The 20,582-nt window shown below is 42.9% G+C and overlaps 1 protein-coding gene across 1 annotated transcript in view; it reads left to right on the top strand.

Moving 5' to 3' along the window:
* The first annotated feature begins 6 nt into the window (after nt 1-6).
* Nucleotides 7-20,582, top strand: part of LOC131695303 (uncharacterized) — a 33,832-nt gene continuing 13,256 nt past the window's right edge. Inside the window, exons 1-7 of the mRNA XM_058983772.1 lie at nt 7-42; nt 96-391; nt 476-591; nt 842-929; nt 13,845-14,535; nt 14,603-14,732; nt 14,799-14,931. Of these exons, the coding sequence (XP_058839755.1) occupies nt 146-391; nt 476-591; nt 842-929; nt 13,845-14,535; nt 14,603-14,732; nt 14,799-14,931 (1,404 nt within the window). The 5' untranslated portion in view covers nt 7-42; nt 96-145. The remainder of the gene's footprint in view (nt 43-95; nt 392-475; nt 592-841; nt 930-13,844; nt 14,536-14,602; nt 14,733-14,798; nt 14,932-20,582) is intronic.

Raw genomic sequence — 20,582 nt, 5'->3', positions numbered from 1 at the left:
CCGACAAGACATACAATTCATCCGAGGAGGACTCAGAAAATGGTTGGTATTCAAACATCCGATAATATTACTGTTACTTTTTGGTTTTCATTCAGACATCAAAATCGTCACCAAAGAAGTATACGACAACAACGCACAACCATTCATGAATTGGACTGCGCGGGCAGGAAGCTTCATTGAAGAGTCACGGGCTTTCATCGATCGCTACCTGGGCCGTGGCAATACTGCAGAGGAAAGCAAAGACGACCCCGACGTGGTTGTGGTCGTTGAGGAGGAAGCCATCGAAGGCGAAACGTCGGTAACGTCCGGCGAGGAGGTATGGGGCACCCCGACAAGTGGAGGCGAAAACGACGACTTGCATATTTTTGGCAGCCTTGAACAAACACATTCGGTAAGTACTATTATTCTGAAAATATTTGTGAAAGTATTCCGATGGCATACTGATGTGAGCATATTTGCCTAATCCTCTCCCAAGTCACCGACCAAGTCCACGTCTTCCTACACCGGAGACGACGATACCGAACTGATGATGGATGAACTGCTGATGGCACCACCGATGACTGCCAGTGCCGTTCGTGGTCTATTGCCCAGGTACCTGTAGTTCGTTTGCTTCGTAGATGGTAGTAGTAGGCTGGTTTAATTCCTGTTCCCGTTGTTCGCTCCTAGGCTTAGACTAGTCAAATAGTCTATATTTAGGCGCTAGAACTAGTCCCAGTAGTTGGTAGTTGGCCAGATCTTAGAACAGAATAGTTTAGACGAAATATACTTACTTATCCCATTTGTTTGCGTTGGTTTCTTATTTTTTGAACATTGTTTCAATTGAATTACATACCACCTATAGACGAAAGCTAGAACCATTGTTTGAAGAGGATAGCGAAAGTTGTGAATCAGATGATGATAGTAAACCACTGAGTGGACGGGACAAACAGGTAGGATATGATAAATACAGTCTGTAATGTCAAGTTATTTTTGCCATTTCGATATTATTTTTTTTATATTCATCGTTTTCGTACTCCCAGTTGCAGTTGGTTAATGCAATTATAATACCTAGATTTTAATTCATTAAGTTGTTGCAAGTTCGGAACAGGGCCATTTCGAGCTCAAGTTATAAGATTCTGCATTCGGTGTTGCCTGTTTGAGAATCGTAAAACGCTTTGCTTGGCCTTTGGGGAAGGGATCGGGAGGCAGGTTGGTATCATTTTCGCCGGTTTATCGAGATTTTGAATTTATTTTACAATTTATTATTGGCAAAAACCATAGAACATTAACTACGATGTTATCAACGGAATAGATTAAACCATATTACTACAGATTCTCGTTTCGCTTTAATTGCGATTGTTGAGAGTTATTTACTTTCCGCCGCTTTAGGGAAATTAAATTTAAAGAAATACCTATTTTCTAGAACATGTGTTGAGTTCAGAATGAAAGAAATAAAAAATTCTTCGGTCGTGAAAATCACATTTTCAGCTCGCTATGTTAATTCGTTGGTTCAACAGCAACAATTAGATTTTTATAATGTGCGGGTTTCTCTCAGTTTTATTTGACACGGTTCGATGCGGTAGCTTAACTGTGAAAAATACATTTCTTTTCTTCCAACAAAACCACACCCTATGGTAACGCTATTGAAATTATTTGTATCTGTTTTGTTTTTGTTTTCAAGAGCGGAGAGCGGCAATGCTAAGACTAAGACGCTCATTTTTGCCTTTGTCAACAGAAAGGTATAGCAATTGCTCCGAAAATCGACATTTTAAGCGAAGCACGGAGGGCCGAGTGTCATATACCATTCAATTCAGTTCGTGCAGTATGCAAATGTCTGTGTATCGAGATCAGTTCGGCAATTCCGATGGAGCAAGGCGTCCGGTTCGCTGGTGCCCCTGATGACCTGCGACTGGTGGTTTTCCATAACGGTCTACTCAATCTAGTCCCCGGCGGTGAATGTAGCTTACGCCGACGGAGAGATCCCTGGCGAAGGAAATTTTCCCGATACCGATTCTTCTTTAGTTTTGGCACCACAACTTCTTGAGCCCTTTGGCGCTCTGTCCGGTGCCATTTAGCGCAGCAACTCCTTTAAGCTCTTTGATTTCTTCCTCGTTCCATTTCGACCCACTTCCCTGACGAGCCATTCAGATCCCGACTTGCCCGTGAACTACTCGACGACCCAAGCAACACTTGCAACATGTAATGGCCGCGGTTTGTTGCATAACCATAAACTTTTGCTGGTGCGCTTTTTCAGTTGCTGAATCAGTTTAATAATGGTTTATGTGCGATTCTTTTCAACAAGTTTTGTTGTAGAAACTGCTAAGGGATCATCCATAAATGATGTAGCATTATATGGGGGAGGGGGTAGTTTTGTATTTTGTGATGATGTGTGACTACAGGGAGGTAGGGGGTCATGTCATGCTACGTAGCTTTTTAAAGGGGTATAGAATAGAATTTAAAAAAAAATTACGGAGACAAGGGGGGCAGGGTTACCGTCAAGCTACGTAATTACCAGGGGAGGGGGGAGGATGTATTTAGAGGTTTGTGACGAAATGCTACGATGGGGGAGGGGGGTATTAAAAATCACTCAAAAATGCTACGTCATTTATGGATGATCCCTAATCAACAAGCGGTGCTGCTCGGGGATGGACATAGCTTACTCCGACGGAGAATTCCTCGGTGAGAGAAGTTATCTCGAAGCCGAGCCAATAGATCAAATGTCCTAGTCAGTTCGGTGATTCGGGTGGAGCAGGGCTTCCGGTTCACTAGTGCCTCGACGACCCGCGACTGGTGGTGTCCCGTCATGGGCCACTAAGTCTAGTCACTGGCAGAGAATCTAGCTTACGCCGACGGAGAGTTCCCAGACGAAAGAAGTTCTCCCGAACCGATTCTTCTTGATTTTCACTATATTTCTCATGGGTGAAACGGTAGAGTGCCGTGATCGGTCCGACAATTACGGGTGGAGCGTGGCGTCCGGTTTGCTGGCGCCCCGGCGACCCATATCCGGTGCTTTATTGCGGTCTACTCCACTAGTCCACGGAGGTGAATCTAGCCTACTCTGGCAGAGAATTTGCAGTGATGATTGCTGTCCCGAAACCGTTACTCGCTGTTCGTCATCTCTCTGCGTATCGCTTCGAACCTCGGGCTTTCAGAGACCACATGCTCTGGTGTCTTCTCGACGTTCTCACACTCCGGGCACATTGGTGACGTTGCTCGAACCGATGAAGGACAGCTGTGTCAGGTGGAAGTTAACCTCTCCAGAAACGCCATATCGCAGTATTGATGAAGAAACAAGACCGAGATAGCAGACATCTTGTGCTGCTTTTCGGACAGCCGACGTTTGGTATGATTCTCGTTATTGTTGGCTCGTTGCCTTCACCGACTTTTCACAGGCGTAGTCGATGGGATTGTTGGAGCTCAACCGGTCGTCAGCAATCACTCCCAATTGCACCAGTGCACGCTTCGGTGCAATCACTTGCCCTCCGACGTCGATCTGCATCTGCTGCAGCGTTTTACAGTTGCTGACTAACAACACTTCCATCTTGTGATAAGCTATTTGAGGCTTGACCCAGTTCATCCAGCTCTCGATTGAGTCTCCGTCACCGAAACCTCCTTTTCTTCAAGTGTCTCACTCATCACCGTTAGTGACACGTTGTCCATAAGACCCACGATTTTCACTTACCTGTACAGCCGCAGTGTTAAGATATCCCGTTTCAAAAAGTTGGACCGAGAATGGAGCCCTCAGAAACGCCCGCTAATACTCGCATTGACTTCTGCTCTTCAGTCATCTCATAAAGCAGCACTCTGCGCTGGACGTAGCTCTTCAGGATCTGCCATAGATAGTCGGGAACCCTCATTCTATGCAGCACTGCAGCGATGGCTTCCCAGCTGCTGTTGTTAAATGCATTCTTCACATCTATCATGACCACAGCGCAGTATCGATCTCCTCGTCGCGTCTGTTTAGTTGCCTCCTCAGCATTCTTGAGCGCTGTACGAATAGCATTCACTGTCGATGCTCCTTTGCGGAATCCGAACTGCATCTTGGACAGTCCGCGCTCACCCTCCATGCATTTCGTCAACCTGTTAAGGATGATTCTTTCCAGGAGTTTTCGGAGTGCATCCAGCAGACATTGGCTTCGGCAGCAACACCAGCTTCTGTACCTTCCACATTTCGGGGAAGTTGCTTTCATTTAAAGACTTCTGCTGCACCATCCCGAACATGACCGGATATGCCAAGATCACAGCTTTCAGCACGACGTTTGATATTCCATCCGAACCGAGGGCTTTCTTTGACTCCAGGCGCTTCCATGCTTCTGCGAGCTGATTGTTAGTCACTTGACGATCGTCCGTGTTTGCTCCTTCTTCTTCGCCGTACGGTGTCGGTGGCCAGATTCCCTTTGAATCCCGAAGAGGGTTACGGCAAGGTGATGATCTATCGTGCCTACTGTTCAACGTTGCGTTAGAAGGCGTACTAATTAGAGCAAAGATAGACACGAATGGCACGATCTTCAGGAAGTCCGTCCCGCTTCTTGGCTTCGCCGACGACATTGACATAATGGCTCGAAACTTTGAGGCGATGTCGGAAACGTACATCAGACTGAAGCCAGCAGGATTGGACTTGCCATCAACCTTTCGAAGACAAAATACATGAGTGGAAGAGGCTCTAGAGACGACAATGTGGACCTCCCATCCCGAGTTGGGATTGACGGTGACGAAATCGAGATGGTCGACGAATTCGTGTATTTGGGTTAACTGGTAATCGCCGACAATGATACCAGCAGAGAAATTCAGAGACGGATCTTGGTGGTAAATCGTGCCTACTTTGGACTCCGGAGGACGCTCCGGTCGAACAAAATTCGCCGCCGCACGAAGTATCTACAAGACACTGATTAGACCGGTGGTCCTCTACGGCCACGAGACCTGGACTATGCTCGTGGAGGACCAACGCGCCCTTGGAATTTTCGAACGAAAGGTGTTGCGTACCATCTATGGTGGCGTGGAGATGGAAGACAAAACGTGGCGCAGGCGAATAAACCATGAGTTGCATCAGCTGCTGGAAGAACCATCCATCGCGCATAACGCAAAAATAGGACGTTTGTGGACTGGACACGTCGTTAGAATGTCGGTCGATGACCCGGTGAAGATGGTTCTTGAGGGCGACCCTACAGGAACAAGAAGACGGGACGCACAGCGAGCCCGGTGGATCGACCAGATAGAGAAAGACCTGCGGACCCTTCGAAGGTTGCGAGGCTGGCGACAAGCAGCAATGAACCGAGTGGAGTGGAGACGGCTTCTACATACAGTAAGAGCCAAAAGGCTCTAGCCTGAACGAAAAGGAAAGAAAGTCGGTGGCCAGATAGTTCAATCGTGCTTCGGCAAGGCACATTTCCGCTGGCGTCGTCGAACCCTTCACTTTCGCCATCACGACTAGGTACGCATCACCCCAAGGATTTGCGTTTACTTCTAGGTACAGCTTCCTGTTGCAATCTGACTTGCTAAGTCTGATCTCCCATTTTAAAGCGGCCTTAGCTTCTCGAAATGCTGCCTTACGCTCTTCTCCATCTGGCCCCGGATATTGCTCTTTCAGCTCGTCTTCTGGCTCTGAGACAAGCAGGGCGTAGCGTACTAAGCGTCTCGTTCCACCAGTAAACTGGTTGTCATCTATTGTGTGGTTCCAGTTTTCAAGGCATTGTGACGTCACAAGCCGCCACAATCCTTCTTGTAAGGTCAGCCGCATCCACATTCTAGGTCCCACCGTTTGGTCGAAGTGCCGCAACGAAGAGGTCTTTAATGAAGAATTTCGTTTTCCACTTTTGCTTGCCGGTCATCCTTCTCCTGCTGTAGCTGGGTTCCCTCTTGTGTTGGTTACTTTAATACCCCACACCACCGCCCAGGCGTTGGAAACACCACCAATGACTACCGGTGTCCAACCGATCAACTGCTCGGTTAACTGCTCCAGCATTAGGCTGAACTGCTCCACTGTCTACTTTGGATGAGCGTAACAGCTGCACACGAAGACAATCCTTCCACACAATCACCATCTCCGGGTTTAAAGCTTTAACTTCTGCCTTTTCACCAATTGATTTAGTAATAATCTCCTGTAAGCTCGAATTGTTAGTCGTGGGATCCTCCTTCAACTCGAAGAGAATCTCGCCTTTTTGGGTATGCCTGATTCTTACTACGTTGTCCCCAAAATCTCTGTAGACCTACCTGCATAAGTAATCGCATTATTGGCATCGACGAGCACGGCTTCTCCCTTTGGCGCCTTCTGACGACAGGTTTTCTTTTCCTCTTCTGCTCCCCTTTTCACTCTTCCTTCCGCTTTTGCTATTTATTGTGTTTCTCCTTCCGACCAAAAACGGCACTCAAACTTTCTCGTTGGGAGACGTCTTTTCCTTCGGCAACTACAGCGTCCTCGAGGTTCTGCCTCCTGGGCCCTCCTGGTATTCCAACTCCTGGCGAGGTTCTTATCCTCTTTGGAGTCACGGAAACTGGTGTGTTCTCCACTCCAATCTGCTTTTCCTTCCTCTGCTTCGGAGAGGCTACGAAGATAGTAGCATTTCCGACGCCAATGTGCGCTCAGCTAAATCAGCCCTCCACGATGCGTGCCATACTTCTTCACTGCAGACACCACCTCCTTTCGAATTCTGAGAACCGTCTCCTTAATATCCTTATGGACATTATTTGTCGCGTCCACAAACTTGTGGAGCTCCTCCACCAAGTACCTCGCTGCTACTAATTTTGGCTTCTGTGGGGAGTAACTGTTCCCGCTCGGCTCTGGCTATTGTTGCTGTTGCTGTTGTTGCTTCTTCGATTGTTGCTGCTTCTCCTCCTCCTGATCATACTGAATGGCTTCAGCTGCTGCTGGTGGTGGTGACTTCACCAAACCACATATGGCGAACGAATTCGTAGCGCCTGCTCTATATGTGTGAATTTCTTGTTTTTTCTCTATTGTTTTATTTCGATTATAGAGGTTTTAACCTTAAGATCATTCGCCTCTTCGGGTTAGAAAAATCTCTTATGAAAAATTTCTAGCCCTATGTGCGGGGTCGGAAATCGAACCCAGGTGCGCTGCGTACAAGGCAATCGATTTACCAACTACGCTACGCCCACCCCCTCCTTTTCTCTATTTTATTAGGTGTGTGTATGTGTGTATGCATGTAACCCACCATCGCACATCAATAGCTCGAAGACGACCGAGCCGATTTTCTCAAACTTTTGATGTTTTCGGTTTTAGATGCGAGTCGCCCTAGGTTCACTCTAATGTTTACAATATCCATGCAAAAGTGTCAGTTCCGAGCGAACCTAGAGCAGCTTTGATCTAAAAACGAAATCAGCATTAGTTGAAAATAAAAGTCATGGGTTGCTATTGAATTCAATTCTGGTCTGACGTCCGGTTACGCAGTTGCTTGTTGAGAAGTGCGGTCATACAGTAATTACTTTGTTCGATAATCTCCAAATATTATGCAACTTTCAACAACGTTGTTCGTTATTAAAAAAAAAGCTACAATACTTGAAGTTTTGAGATATGCATGTGGGAGTTTTTATTGAATTTTTTTTATCTCCGATTTTCGCTTATTTCACCATAGAAACTTCTGAACTCTTTTGAGTGAACTAGAGATATAGGAAAAACCTCATATTTGGTATACGGTGTGTAGAGCTAATTACTACTTGATCTAGCGGTGTTCCGAAAAAGTTCAAAAAAGTTGCCGGTTTAATGTATATTGTTGGGCGTAATTTTTCGAAAGTTCCAGTGAAAAGGTCATGTCACTATTGGAAATGTGACTACCATTCAACGGAATGTAGTAAAAACGCGTGTGTACTACTCTTGTGGTGTTATAATAATGATGTATATTTCAGCAACTTTTTTATAAAAATGTATTCATTTCCGGAAACGGTATGTTGGCACTAGTGCTGTTGAGAGCTAGCAGTGCAGCCAGATTGGCTGCTCGGATATAACAGCTCTTCCCCGCAGAACAAAACTCCCTCCATTTGCTACAAATTGAGTCTCTGTGGAGCTTTGCTAGGCCGGTTCGATCGACGCAATCCTTAATTCGATGGTAATTCCACTGCACCTGAAGATCCACCATTGTCAGCCATTGCAGCCGAGATAGACGGTTGGATGTCCGAAGAAGGATTAGGGATGGTCGAATTAGGATTAGGAATACTGTCAGTAGAAGCATTTTTGTTTTCTTCCCGAGTCGTCATACTAGGTTTGTCGGAAGTTACTGCGATAGCATTGGCATGAAAAGTTTGACAGCCGAACTCTTCGCCACGCGAAGTTGTTGATGAGCTCTCAAATGCTGTACTCACGCCACGCATTTGATCTATATGGCGTTTCCAGACCCGTCCGTCGTTAAGTTGCACCATGTAATGAAGTTTACCTAGTCGTTCTATAATATTCTCAAATTCCTACTTGTTTTCGTGAATGTAATGTAATCTCGAGCTGCAACTTTGGAGCCAACTGTTAGCTCCCTTATTTAAGACTGCACTTTGCTTCCTTTTAAATTTGCCGAGGGAATCATGCGATCTAGCCGCCAACGTTTCCAATTGTAGGATCATTTTACGGTAAGATAAGAAGATATTACACAATTCAGTTTGCACATCAGCACGACTGCAATCCATTTGTTTCAATTTGGATTTCATCGACTGAATGAATCGTTCGGCTTGTCCGTTTGTGGCAGGGTGATAAGGAGCACTGAATTTATGAACAACTCCATTCATTTTTAAGAAATTTCCGAAATCTGCCGAGGTGAATTGGGAACCGTTATCACTTATGAAGACTAAAAGTATTCCGTATGTACTGAAATATTCCCTACAAACGCAAATTGTAGACTCCGTAGTCATGTTTTTGGCCTCATGAACCTTAGGCCATTTAGAGAATGCATCTATTAAGAAAAAATAGTAGAATACCATGAATAGTCCGCGTGAACCCGTTGGAAAGGTTTTTAAGGTACTTCCCAACAATGGATTGAAACCTTTGGAGGATTTGCTCTATTAGCTTGACAAGAAACACAATCCTTAACCAGATCTACGAGGTCTTTATCTATTCCTTCCCATCAGCAATACCATCGAGCAAGCGATTTTATTCTAGAAACACCGAAATGTGCTGAATGAAGTTCATTTAGAACTTCCATTCTCTGCGAAGATGGTATATACACACGACTGCTACGCATTATGCAATCATTTTGAAGGCTAAGCTTCTCCTGGTTTACCCCAAAACGAAGTCTAGCGTCAACGACTTTACCTGTTCTCAAAGCACGGGAAAATTCTCGGACATTAACGTCGGAAAGGGTAGCAGAACCTAATTCATCGACTGTCAATGGTAATGTTTGGATGGCGACGATGGCGTTGATCTCGAGTACATCAGGCTCCTAGATCTCCGAGTCAGGATCAGTATGAGAAATGGGTAAACGAGACATAGCATCTGCGGATATTGATGACTGAGAACCGCCCTACACCGTAAGGTTACGCATCAGTGGCTAAAACCACCGGAAGTAAAGGATCGTAATAAACTAAAAATCTATCGGACTGCATTTCCTTCTTAACGAACGCAAATGACTTATCACACTCCGTACTCCATATGAAAGGAACATAATTTTTAGGTAAACTATTGAGCGGATATAAAATGGTACTAAGATTGGGGAAAATCGACTGTAGTACATGATCAACCCAATGAAAGATCGAACTTGTTCTCTGTTCTTAGGAACAGGCATGCTTTGTATCGTATCCATCTTATTTCGAAGCTTATGAATTCCATCTTTATCCACTATGTACCCACAATGCTCAACTCTACCGGAGAAAAAGTCAATTCTCTCGATTTACGCACAAACTGTATTTGTCCAATCTCTTGAAAACTTCCTCTAACCTAAGCAAATGAGTTTTGGCATCAAGACAGGTAATGCGAATATCCTCAATGAAAACCGTTACGCCTGGTATACCTTGAAGGATTTGTTCCATCAATCTTTGCAAAATAGCTGGTGCCGAAGCAACACCACACATGAGTCTAGTAGGGCGAAACAATCCTCTATGGGTACTAAGTGTAAGTAATTCCCTATCTTCCGACCGAACTTCTAGCTGAAAATATGCTTGAGATAGATCCAACTTAGAATCGCTCTCCCCCAGCTACGGTTGCAAATAATTCATCGACAGTGGGGAGGAGATGGTCATCTACCAGCAAACTTGGATTTAATGTGATTTTATAATCACCGCATAATCGTACCCTGCTGCCCGCTTTTTTTACGGGCACGACGGCAGTAGTCCTTTCTGAGTGGTTAACCTTCTCCCAGATACCATCACTCGCGAACTTATCGATCTCCTTAACGATTGCTTCTCCTACCGCAAAAGCAATAGGTCTAGCCTTCACGTACACTGGTTTTGTATTCAAGAACGTTCAGTGAGGCTTGCACCCCCATAGTTTTACCAGCACGTCCATCGAAAACATGTGTGAATTTTATTTGTAAATCTTTCAACGCATTAGCGGTTAATTGATCCATGACGCTACAATAACAAACCGAATGTATACCGGGTCTGAATACGCGATTAAAATCTAACTTTAGCGCGAGTAACCAATCACGACCCAGCAAGGGACTTGCTGGACTTCGCGACGTGCAAAGGTAGTTTTAGCTGTTCACCATTTGAAACAACTCTTACCGAGTACCCCGATATCATTATCGCAGTAACTTACCGGTCGTGTAGTGGTGGGATGAATGTTCAAGTCCTTGAAGTAACGTTGTTTGTCATGTAGATATCAGGGACACGGGCAATCCGCTGTCGACCTCGAATGTTAACTTCTCCCGGTGAACATTCACATCCAGTAGGAACTTACCCGCCAAACTTCGTACCGCATTCAAATGGAAAACATGCTTAATGGTACACGATTCTTTCAAATGGTGTGCATCATTTGTCCCCCTTTTCTCCTTCTGTTTCGACTGGTACACTTTCTCGAGGTGTCCTTTCTTTTCTCAGTAGTTGCAAACAGTAGTTTTGTGCTTGCATTTGTTCGCGAAATGGTCAGCCTCACCACAACAAAAACAGTTTTTTTTTCTACCCATTGTTTGTATATTGACTGGAACTAGCTTGACACGTCGACTGGATAGTGAACTTCTTCATTTTGTTTGCTCCGTGCTCGATGTGCTGCGCCGCGGTGCGGGGTCAGGAGCCGTGCATCTCGTCAGCTCCTCGATGGGACATCTCCATTCCGAATCCAATCCCCTTCGCTTTTGCCAAGGTTAAATCACGAACCTCCAGTAGTCGCGATTGGATGACATGATTCCGGATGCCAAAAACGAACTGGTTGGTTTTGTCCAAGTGATCTCCGAAATTGCATGATTGTGCCAAATTTTCTAAATCCGTCAGAAAGTCGCAAAGGGATTCGTGATCCAGCTGCTTACGACTCGCAAATTTGAAATTCGGAGCAGGACTGTAATGTTCCTTCAATAGAGTCACCACCTGCTCGTACGTTTTGGTTTGTGGCTCTTCTTTTATCAATTTATTGCAGAGCACGTCATAGGTAGCACTGCCCATGAAATGCAGAAGGTAATCGCGTTTTTCACCGTCAGGAACTTTGTAGATACGGAAAGAAACCTGCAGCCGCTCCAACCACCGATAGAATTTTGATGTTGCTGCATTGAACAGCTCGAACGAAAATGAGGCAACTATAGTAGCAGCTTCACTTTTATTTCCAGGCTTTGCATTTTGTGAAATATGGCAGCAAACGATTTTCACGCAGTTTCGAAAACTCCTCGTCGCCAACTATTGGAAATGTGACTGCCACTTAACGGAATGTAGTAAAAACGCGTGTGTACTACTCTTTTGGTGTTATAATAATGATGTGGGGGTGGGCGTAGCGTAGTTGGTAAATCGATTGCCTTGTACGCAGCGCACCTGGGTTGGAGTACCGACCCTCGCACATAGGGTTAGAAATTTTCCACAAGAGATATTTCTAACCCGAAGAGGCGAATGACCTTAAGGTTAAAACCTCTATAATCGAAACAAAAAAAAATAATTATGTATATTTCTGCAACTTTGTTTTAATAAAAAAGTATACATTCCCGGAAACTGTTGGTATGTTGGCACTAGTGCTGTTGAGAGCTAGCAGTGCAGCCGATTGGCATTCTCGGATATAACAGTCACTGTAATAAACTTTTCAATAAAGCTAGATAGAAATGTGGTGTCTTCGAGAAAGTTGTAGCCCTTAACATTTTAAATATATATCCAGAAGATGCAAACATTGTAGGTCCTGTATGTTTCGAGAAAGAGCATGTTTTGGTTAAAAAATTTACTTACAGATTATGTTTCCAAAAAAGCGCCATATTTCAAAACTTGTAGGATCTACAAAGTTAGTACCTTCTGAATGTATACTCAATGAGTATTACTCATAATCACCTGACAAACAACTTTGTCGTAGACACCATCTTTCTATCTCGTTTTAATAAAAAGATGATATCAATGCCGCCTTAGCGACTGAATTCCGAACTAATATGAAATGATCAAATAAAGCGCCAGATGCCATGCAACAACTTTGCCCAAGACACCATAACTCTACAACGAAAGATAAAGAAAGGACGTGTGAATTGTGGGTTATTTTGGACCCTAGGTACCGCGGGGTGCTCGTGAATTGAATGTAATGATCTTATTTTTTTCTAGACAACATGAGTCAATGAGCTACTATTAAAATCGTGTATTTTTACAATAAAAACAATGTTAATTTGGGAATGCGAATGTTTTTTTTCCATTTCCTGTAAAAATGCAAAATGTCAGTTAGCCCCTTTTGGACGCTAGCCATTCAAATATTGACTAGCCAAATCAACCCTTTTTCCCCCAAAATTTTAAAACAGTATTATTCAACTTAATCTTGCGGTATCTTTAAATCGGGTCCATTTGTGTAAATCACCAAAGTAATTGCTAGGATTTTATACTCAACCTTGATTTAACTGGTTATAAACAAGTGCATGTCGATTTTGTTCAATTCAGCAACCTTTGCCAACTCGAAATACCTTATTGAACGAAAGATCTCGATTGAATCATATTTTTAGCCACAATAATGAGTGTGAGTGAAAGACAACACCCAAAGGTTCCAACATTAAATTGAAAGAACCTATGCTTAGGGTTGCGCTATGTTCTTTGCATATAAAAAAGCCCAAGCCCTGCAAGTGCAAGCTTCCATGCAGCGGCCTTTTGTTAAAAATCTGTTTCTGTTACCATTATTACATCGATTAGCTTCAATTCGATGGATGCTTTTCACAAACCACCACCAACAGTGGGCAATATTGACACATCGTATCTATGTTTCCACTTTTCATTTTTTTGAACCTGTAGAACCAATCGCACCAAAACACGACAAAATGACGTGAGTAGTATTCATTCATTGTTTGCTTGTATTTACTCAACAAAAACCAATAATTCACATTTGCTCAAAATCATCAAATATTGTCTCTGGTGATTTAAGGGCTTTTCTTCACATTGTATAGTTTTTATATCTCATGTCGTATCGATTTGTTTTCATACAATGCATTATGTATATTGCTCGATTCCAAATTGGCAATGCTTTCATACAGTAGCAGTATCCGACTGAATAATTCCCGTATTTAGTAATAAATGATTATGTTTATTTGATTTAGTGTAGTATTTAGCGCCGGTGTTAAACTGGCAATAACTTACAAGATAATTCCATTCCTTAAGATATCTAGATGTGTGTGCAAGCCAGTTACCACGCGTTCGTTGTTTTACGATTCTGATTTAGAGCTAGATAAAAAAAAGTCTGATCTAGTCGTTACCGTGTTGCTACCCATTGATTGTAACCGTTCGTTGATTCCGTAGATAACTTATAATTAGCGGGTAATTTACTTTCGATAAATTGGCAGGGGCAAGCTGTGGAAAGAAATCGTCCGGATTATGTGGACTTAAGAGATTCCACCGAATCCGAGTCAGTAAGTACAACGCCGTCGTCGACTCCCCGGGCGGAAACGAGGGAGACGGTGAAGACTACCACGCCCGACGAAAACTATGGGAGTGTTGCTGACAGATGCTCTGTATCTGTACTGCTCCCGAGCACCGGGATACGCTCTGTAAACGGTACCGATCGTTTCGGGGCGATTTCCGGTGCTGCGCCGATCCTCACGTTGCCTCCTCCGCCGTCTACCGACCCACCACCACCCCTATACGGACTCAGTCCACGACTGGAGATGCGGTTGGCACTCAATCACGACATTCTCGGCGACGAAGACCTAATCAGCTACAGCCCTGGGCCGGATCTGACTTCGATTCTCGGGCAAGACCTCTCCACATACCACAGGATGAGTGGGAAGGACGTCATCATGAATCGGATCATTTCGCGGGTCAACAGCTACAGCAGTATTCCGGCAGCAGTGGCCAAACTGTCAACAAGCAGTCAGCAAATTCATCCCAGCACCAGCAGCTTCATCAACCAAACTGTGAAAAACGGAACGAGCTCATCATATCAACAAAACAATTCAAAGATGGATACTCCTACGCCGAATCGCAGAAAACCTCAAAGTCCAGTTACTTGGAACAGTTCTGGGTCTGTGGATCGAGGTACGACGCTTGATAAATCATTCAACTAATTATTATTAATCAAATTTCCTTCCGTGTTCGATTTCAGAAGAAAAGACTCTGTCGGACCTGGAACGGCTGGCGAGGCGCGAGAAAGTTTACTGCATGACTCAGCTGAATCAAAACGGCTCCCACTTGAAACATACAGCTAGTTACAACCGGTCCAAATCTTCCAAATTGTAGGTGATGCTACTACCTTCGGACATGGTCTGTCATTTTAACAAACCGTTTTCGATTTGTTTCAGATTAAAATTTCTGTCACGACGAAACTCGGAAAATCACCTGCACAACTTTTTCGGATCGTCGAAAGACAGCGGTGACGATGTTCCTACTTCGCATTCGGACTCAAGCCGGATGAACTCGCCTCGGAAGGACAATGTAAGTTTTATCTTGGTTCTACGCAATAATCTAGTATTTTGCGCCTACAAATTAGTTTTGCAGGACTTTTATGATGCAATTTACAAAAAATCTGCGGCTAGTTGCTTGTCTAGCACAAAATGAACCATTTAACTAAAACCAACACTTTTGCACGGTGTGCCTAAAACCGTTATTAACAAATAAAAATGACTATCAATTTGGCATACGGCATTCGCAGTATACAAGCATCTTCTCAGTGAATTTGAAAATGATCCATCGAGAGATACGAGAAATATGGAGATTTGAAGTTTTATGACACGTTTCATAAGGCTACCAGCATACACCCACAGGTTTGGTCTGATCTATATAAGCAAAAATATTTGGCTGCTTATTTGGTACTTGGCATTCGAAAGATATTGTATACCTGCAAATTTGAAAATATTTGAATTTGTATGTCGTCATCGATAAGTTTTCTACCAGAAAACTTATAGATGACGAATGTTTGTCTAAGCACTATTTAGAGCGTTTGTACGTGTCGTGGTTCCAAACAAAGACGTTGCTCTTTAATTACATAAATATAATGTACAAAGGCTCTGTGCCAGTTAGCACCGCAACTCCCTTCTCGCACCATTCAGCGCCATTTACTCGTTCATCTCCCGACTTGTTCGCGAACTACTCGGTCTAGTCCCCGACGGTGGACCTAGCCTATTCCGACGGAGAATTCCCCAGCGAAAGAGGCTCTCCCGAAGCAGAGCGGTAGATTTCTCCCGATACCGATGTTCATTTCCGTGAACCATTTAGCTACCCGCTTCGTCTCGATCTAGTCACCGGCGGTGGACCAAGCCTACTCAACGGGCCAGCCAGTCGGTGCTGAGGTTCATCCAGCGATTTCGGGTGGAGAGTAACTTCTGGTTCACTGGCGCCCCAACGACTCGCTGCTAGCTATTCAAAGCGGTCTACTCGAACTAATCCTCAATTAAGTACACAGCAGAAAAAATCATGTAACTTTACGTCTTGCCAGATGCACATAAAAGGAGCGTCCCAATTCACATAAATTTATATTTTATTAGATGTAAAAATGTGAGATGTTCGGCTTTTTCTAGGTCATTCAGTTTGAGTTTTACATCAAAGGAGTCACAATATTTAATTTTACATACAATAGCATGTAAAATCCTATTATCGGACAGAAAAATACGTCGCTGCGTTGTTTGTTGTGTGCGTCAAATGTAATTTTCATGTCGACATGTTGCTCATTAGGTCCGTGGCAGTCGTGCACTCATATATACTTACCAAGTGTAAAAACAATGTAATTGACATTTCCGCAATGTTATATTGAACGTAACCAGCTATTAAATCATAGCTTTTTTGATAAATGAGAAAAACAAAATTGCACCACTAGGTGGATTAAAACAAGCTTTCATTATAATTATGGTGTAATTAAACGGAAGACATCTGACTTAAGAAGGATCATTACATTGCGCTAACTTTCCAGAATCTTTGCGGGGAGCAAAGAATCCTGTGAAAAATATATTATTATATTTTTGTTCCAATTCCAAATGTTTAATGCACAGAATTCAAAATATTAAAGACACAATAATATTGATTTGAAAATTAATGTATTAACAACTATGCTCCTATTATCCAGATTAAACATATTTCACTTTTACCGCCGTTGTGGTGTGGTGATTGCGTTGCAGATGCAGTACGCGGTGCGCTTTTCAAATTATTTAACGCTCATCACGACGAACCCTTCCGCGAGCTATGCCAAATGTTCAAATATGCCGACATTGGAAGGCTGTATAGCAGGCCCGTAGCCACGATTTTGTTTAGGGACTTAAACTTGTTGCATAAATATGATAATTCTGGTGACTTGAGATAACCAACGGAAACTGAATGTACTTTTGAAAAGTTCTTAGTGAAAACAGTGTTACCGTTGATAAGCCGGTCACAATTTCACCAGATCCACGGACAAGAAATACTGGTAACTTATAGTTAGATTTATATAAATGCCTAGTTTTTGTCGTCTCATCTCATTAGTGTATTAAGGCTCATAAAAAAAATACTATAAATTAGAAATGTTCTCCTTTCCAAATTAAAATGTAGTATGATTCAATGTTAGCCTTAAGTTAGGTCACCTAAGACACCTTACCCTAAACCACACGTTTAGCATCCCGTCGATGAGGCACTGTGACAAACTTGACAGAATACGGCGAAGAATTTTGACACGCAACACCACTACATCCGGTCGAGAAAGAGCACGAGGGAAAGAGAGAGCGAGAAGAGGTTAAAGAGGAGTTAGAAAAAAGACGCGAAGGCAGTTGGTAGAAGACAGTTGTGAGATATAGACGTTTTTTGGGGTGACAACCACCAATCGAAAGCAAGTGCGAAGTGCCCGGGAGATACGAATCCCAGTACGGTGGGTCGACGACGAAAGCAGCCCGTCCGAAGTGAGCACAGTCGGTCCGGAATATATACATCGTTCATCCGGAACTTTCCATCAACTGTAGTCCGGATCCAAGCAGCATCCGTTCGATATAGGGTAAAGACTTAATTTTGGCCCCATTAGGGAGGGTGCCACACTATTCCATTAATTACGCAGTCTACAGTCGATGATATGCACATAAATTTGCATGAGTGTCCTTGCTTCGTTCCCAAGAACCAATTTAGTACCAAAACTGTCCTGAGAATGGGGAAATACTTATGTTTGAGCGCCACGAAAACTCGAATCGAATGCTCCTATTTTCGCACTACCATATGGGCCAATGCGTTGAACAAAGATGGCAGACGCTGCTCTAACTAACGGCTTCAAATGGGTAGGGCGATAATAGAAATAGGGCGAAAATAGTCTCCACACCCTACGCTCCGTCCGTACGGAAACAGTCTTCTTTGTCCGGAATTCACACGGTTCGTCCAACATCAAGCGGAACCATCCGATATTTATCACGTCATCAGCGACTCACGTAACCACGTGACGGATCTCCACGCAGCGACGTCTCCATTCATCTACCTCGAGTGGCGTTGGTGGCCGGTGAGCCCCTTTACTATATTGCCGAGTCACACGTGTGCGTTGATTGGTGGGAACGAACGTTTTTGAGGCTTGAGTCCGGTGAGGTCTGGCCAACGGCTCTATTCCCCAACGAAGATCATCGAACCATCCCAACACACCAGGTATGATTGTTCCCTCGCTCTCTCTACATGTTCCTGTCACCCGTGCTCCATCGGTTCCAGTTCGGCCGCGTCGATATCCTTTTCCACAATTCCTACATGTTAAATTCCTTAAATAAAGAAGTAAAATGAATGCATGTTAGTCAACTTTCTTTTTCTACTGAGCCTTAAAGCCTTTCCTGTTTGTCGATCTGCCTTGTTGTCTGGTTTGCGGTAAGCAATCGGTTTTGAGTCCTCCTAAAGCAGCAGTGGGAAAGCCGACCTTGAGAAGTAACACCGATTGAGCTAGTCAGCTGTTACAACAGTTCCAAAGTTAAGGCAATAGACAATATGTTATCTGATATAGGAAATGCTATTATACATTGACGAATTAATGCTGTTAAATTTGATTTTTATTGTGAATTTACAAGTTACAATTTTCACCGTTGGAATTTGCAAACGGCGTATGGTGGGTGCCTCTATCATGCAACTTGGAGCCGAAGAATCAAAGCTGTCCAGCGCAGATATGCGTTACGTCAATTGCCTTGGAACGATCCGCTGAACCTGCCATCATACGAAGACCGTTGTTAATTATTAGGACTACACTTTAAAAGATCGTAGACACGCGTCGCAAGCTACCTTCGTGTCCTCGCTTCTTTTGGCTGAATATGATGTTCCCGATCTCCTATCACAAATTAACCTGTTCGCACCAACCCGTAACTTTCGCCTTCGAACACTGCTACAGACTGAAATTCGCAACACTAACCACGCTGTCAACAGACCGATATTAAAAATGACCCATCAGTTCAACGATTATAGCGACATCTTCGACTTCGCCATTAGCTCTACACAGTTTCGTAACCGTATGTTGCCACTTTAGGTCATTTCTTTTTAGTTTAGTTCATTAAGACGCAGTGTCAGTTGGACTTCAATCATTTAAATACAAAAAGAGAATATCGAAATTCGCTACAACTCTTCTGCTCAGCTAGGCGGAACGGTTCAACTATTCCTATTCCTATTTAACTCAAATTTTTAACATTTTCAATTTAAATGATAATACATGAAAGATTATTTTCAGCAAATTCAAATGCCAAAATATTCTGACTCCTACGGTAGAAGATAAAAGGTTAAAGTAGCCGGTAAACTCTAAGCTTGCTCATATGACCCTATTCCACGCTTTTCTAAACTTTCTTCCTTCAACTCCTTGCTCTCCCTAGAGTAGGGGAACATGGGGAGACTTGACCAAGCGCAAAATTCTATTTTCGGCTATGGCGTCTATGGGGAGACTTGACCAAGCGCAAAATTCTATTTTCGGCTATGGCGTCTTCTATTCGATTCTTAATTTTTTTTCAAAAATATTTTTATACTTGTTTCGATCCCTTAAGGTAATTTTGAAAGTTTGGAGTAAAAAAATCCTTTCCTTGCAGAAAATATTACGTGATTAATAAATTTGCATTAAATGATGTAATTTTTTATCAAACTTTGTATGGACATATCTGCTCGACTACTAATTGCTATTAAAGGACTAATATACCACCTTAATCCTTGTGAAGCAGTGAAATGATTTTACATAAACTGGAACATTGGAATAGTTATTACTAGAATTCGCATGAAATTGAACGCAATAACTTATGTTGGGGAGACTTGACCAAGATTTTATGGGGAGACTTGACCAAGTGGCGATCAGCTGAAGAAGATACAAAATTCATAATATTTATTATGCTTTGGTATCTACTGTTAATGTTAATCACGCCATAAAAAGATCCCACCCTAAACATAAGTCTTTAAATTTTAAAATTTGTAAGCAAAGCTGGCAATAGTAGGACTGATTTCGTGACGTGTGAACATGCAATGCAAGCAGTACAGTTAATCCTTAAAAAGAAATGCATTTAAAAAAATCAAAATTTATCAAATGCAACTCTTTTATATTTTTTACTGCTACCTAAGGATCTCGACAATATGGAAAAAAAATTACAGTATGTTTTATGCCATTATTTTTTGTTATGATTTTTCAAAATTCTCTTGGTCAAGTCTCCCCACGCCTTGGCCAAGTCTCCCCGCAATGGAGAGACTTGACCAGAAAAAACGATAACAGAAAAACTTTTGTAACTTTTCAAAAATTAAATTAAAAATTCTGCAAAAAATCATGAAGACGCACAATAACTTTACGCATTATATCTGAATGATTTTTGGGGGGTTGAAGGCTTTTTTGGAGATTTATGCAATTTTAGCTGAAAACCTGGTCAAGTCTCCCCATGTTCCCCTACTATGGCTCTCAATATTGGAAAATATACTTTACCATCCTGTCCCTTGGTAATTAAATGCCGTTACAGCAGTTTAAAATTGACTCAAAAGGTCGTTAATAACAGTGAGAACAACTTATTATTTATCAATTTAAGTTTTCAGATTTAGATCCTATTTTTATGAAAATGATTCTTTTTATATCATTAGACAGGCTGATTTTTTCTAGTTAACTCTTCTACTACCTTCTTGAATCTATGGCAAAAGGCAGACCAGAAATTTTACTT

The sequence above is a fragment of the Topomyia yanbarensis genome, unplaced genomic scaffold (assembly GCF_030247195.1).
Source record: "Topomyia yanbarensis strain Yona2022 unplaced genomic scaffold, ASM3024719v1 HiC_scaffold_34, whole genome shotgun sequence".
NCBI lineage: Eukaryota > Metazoa > Arthropoda > Insecta > Diptera > Culicidae > Topomyia > Topomyia yanbarensis.
This window is presented reverse-complemented; position numbering and strand designations above follow the sequence as displayed.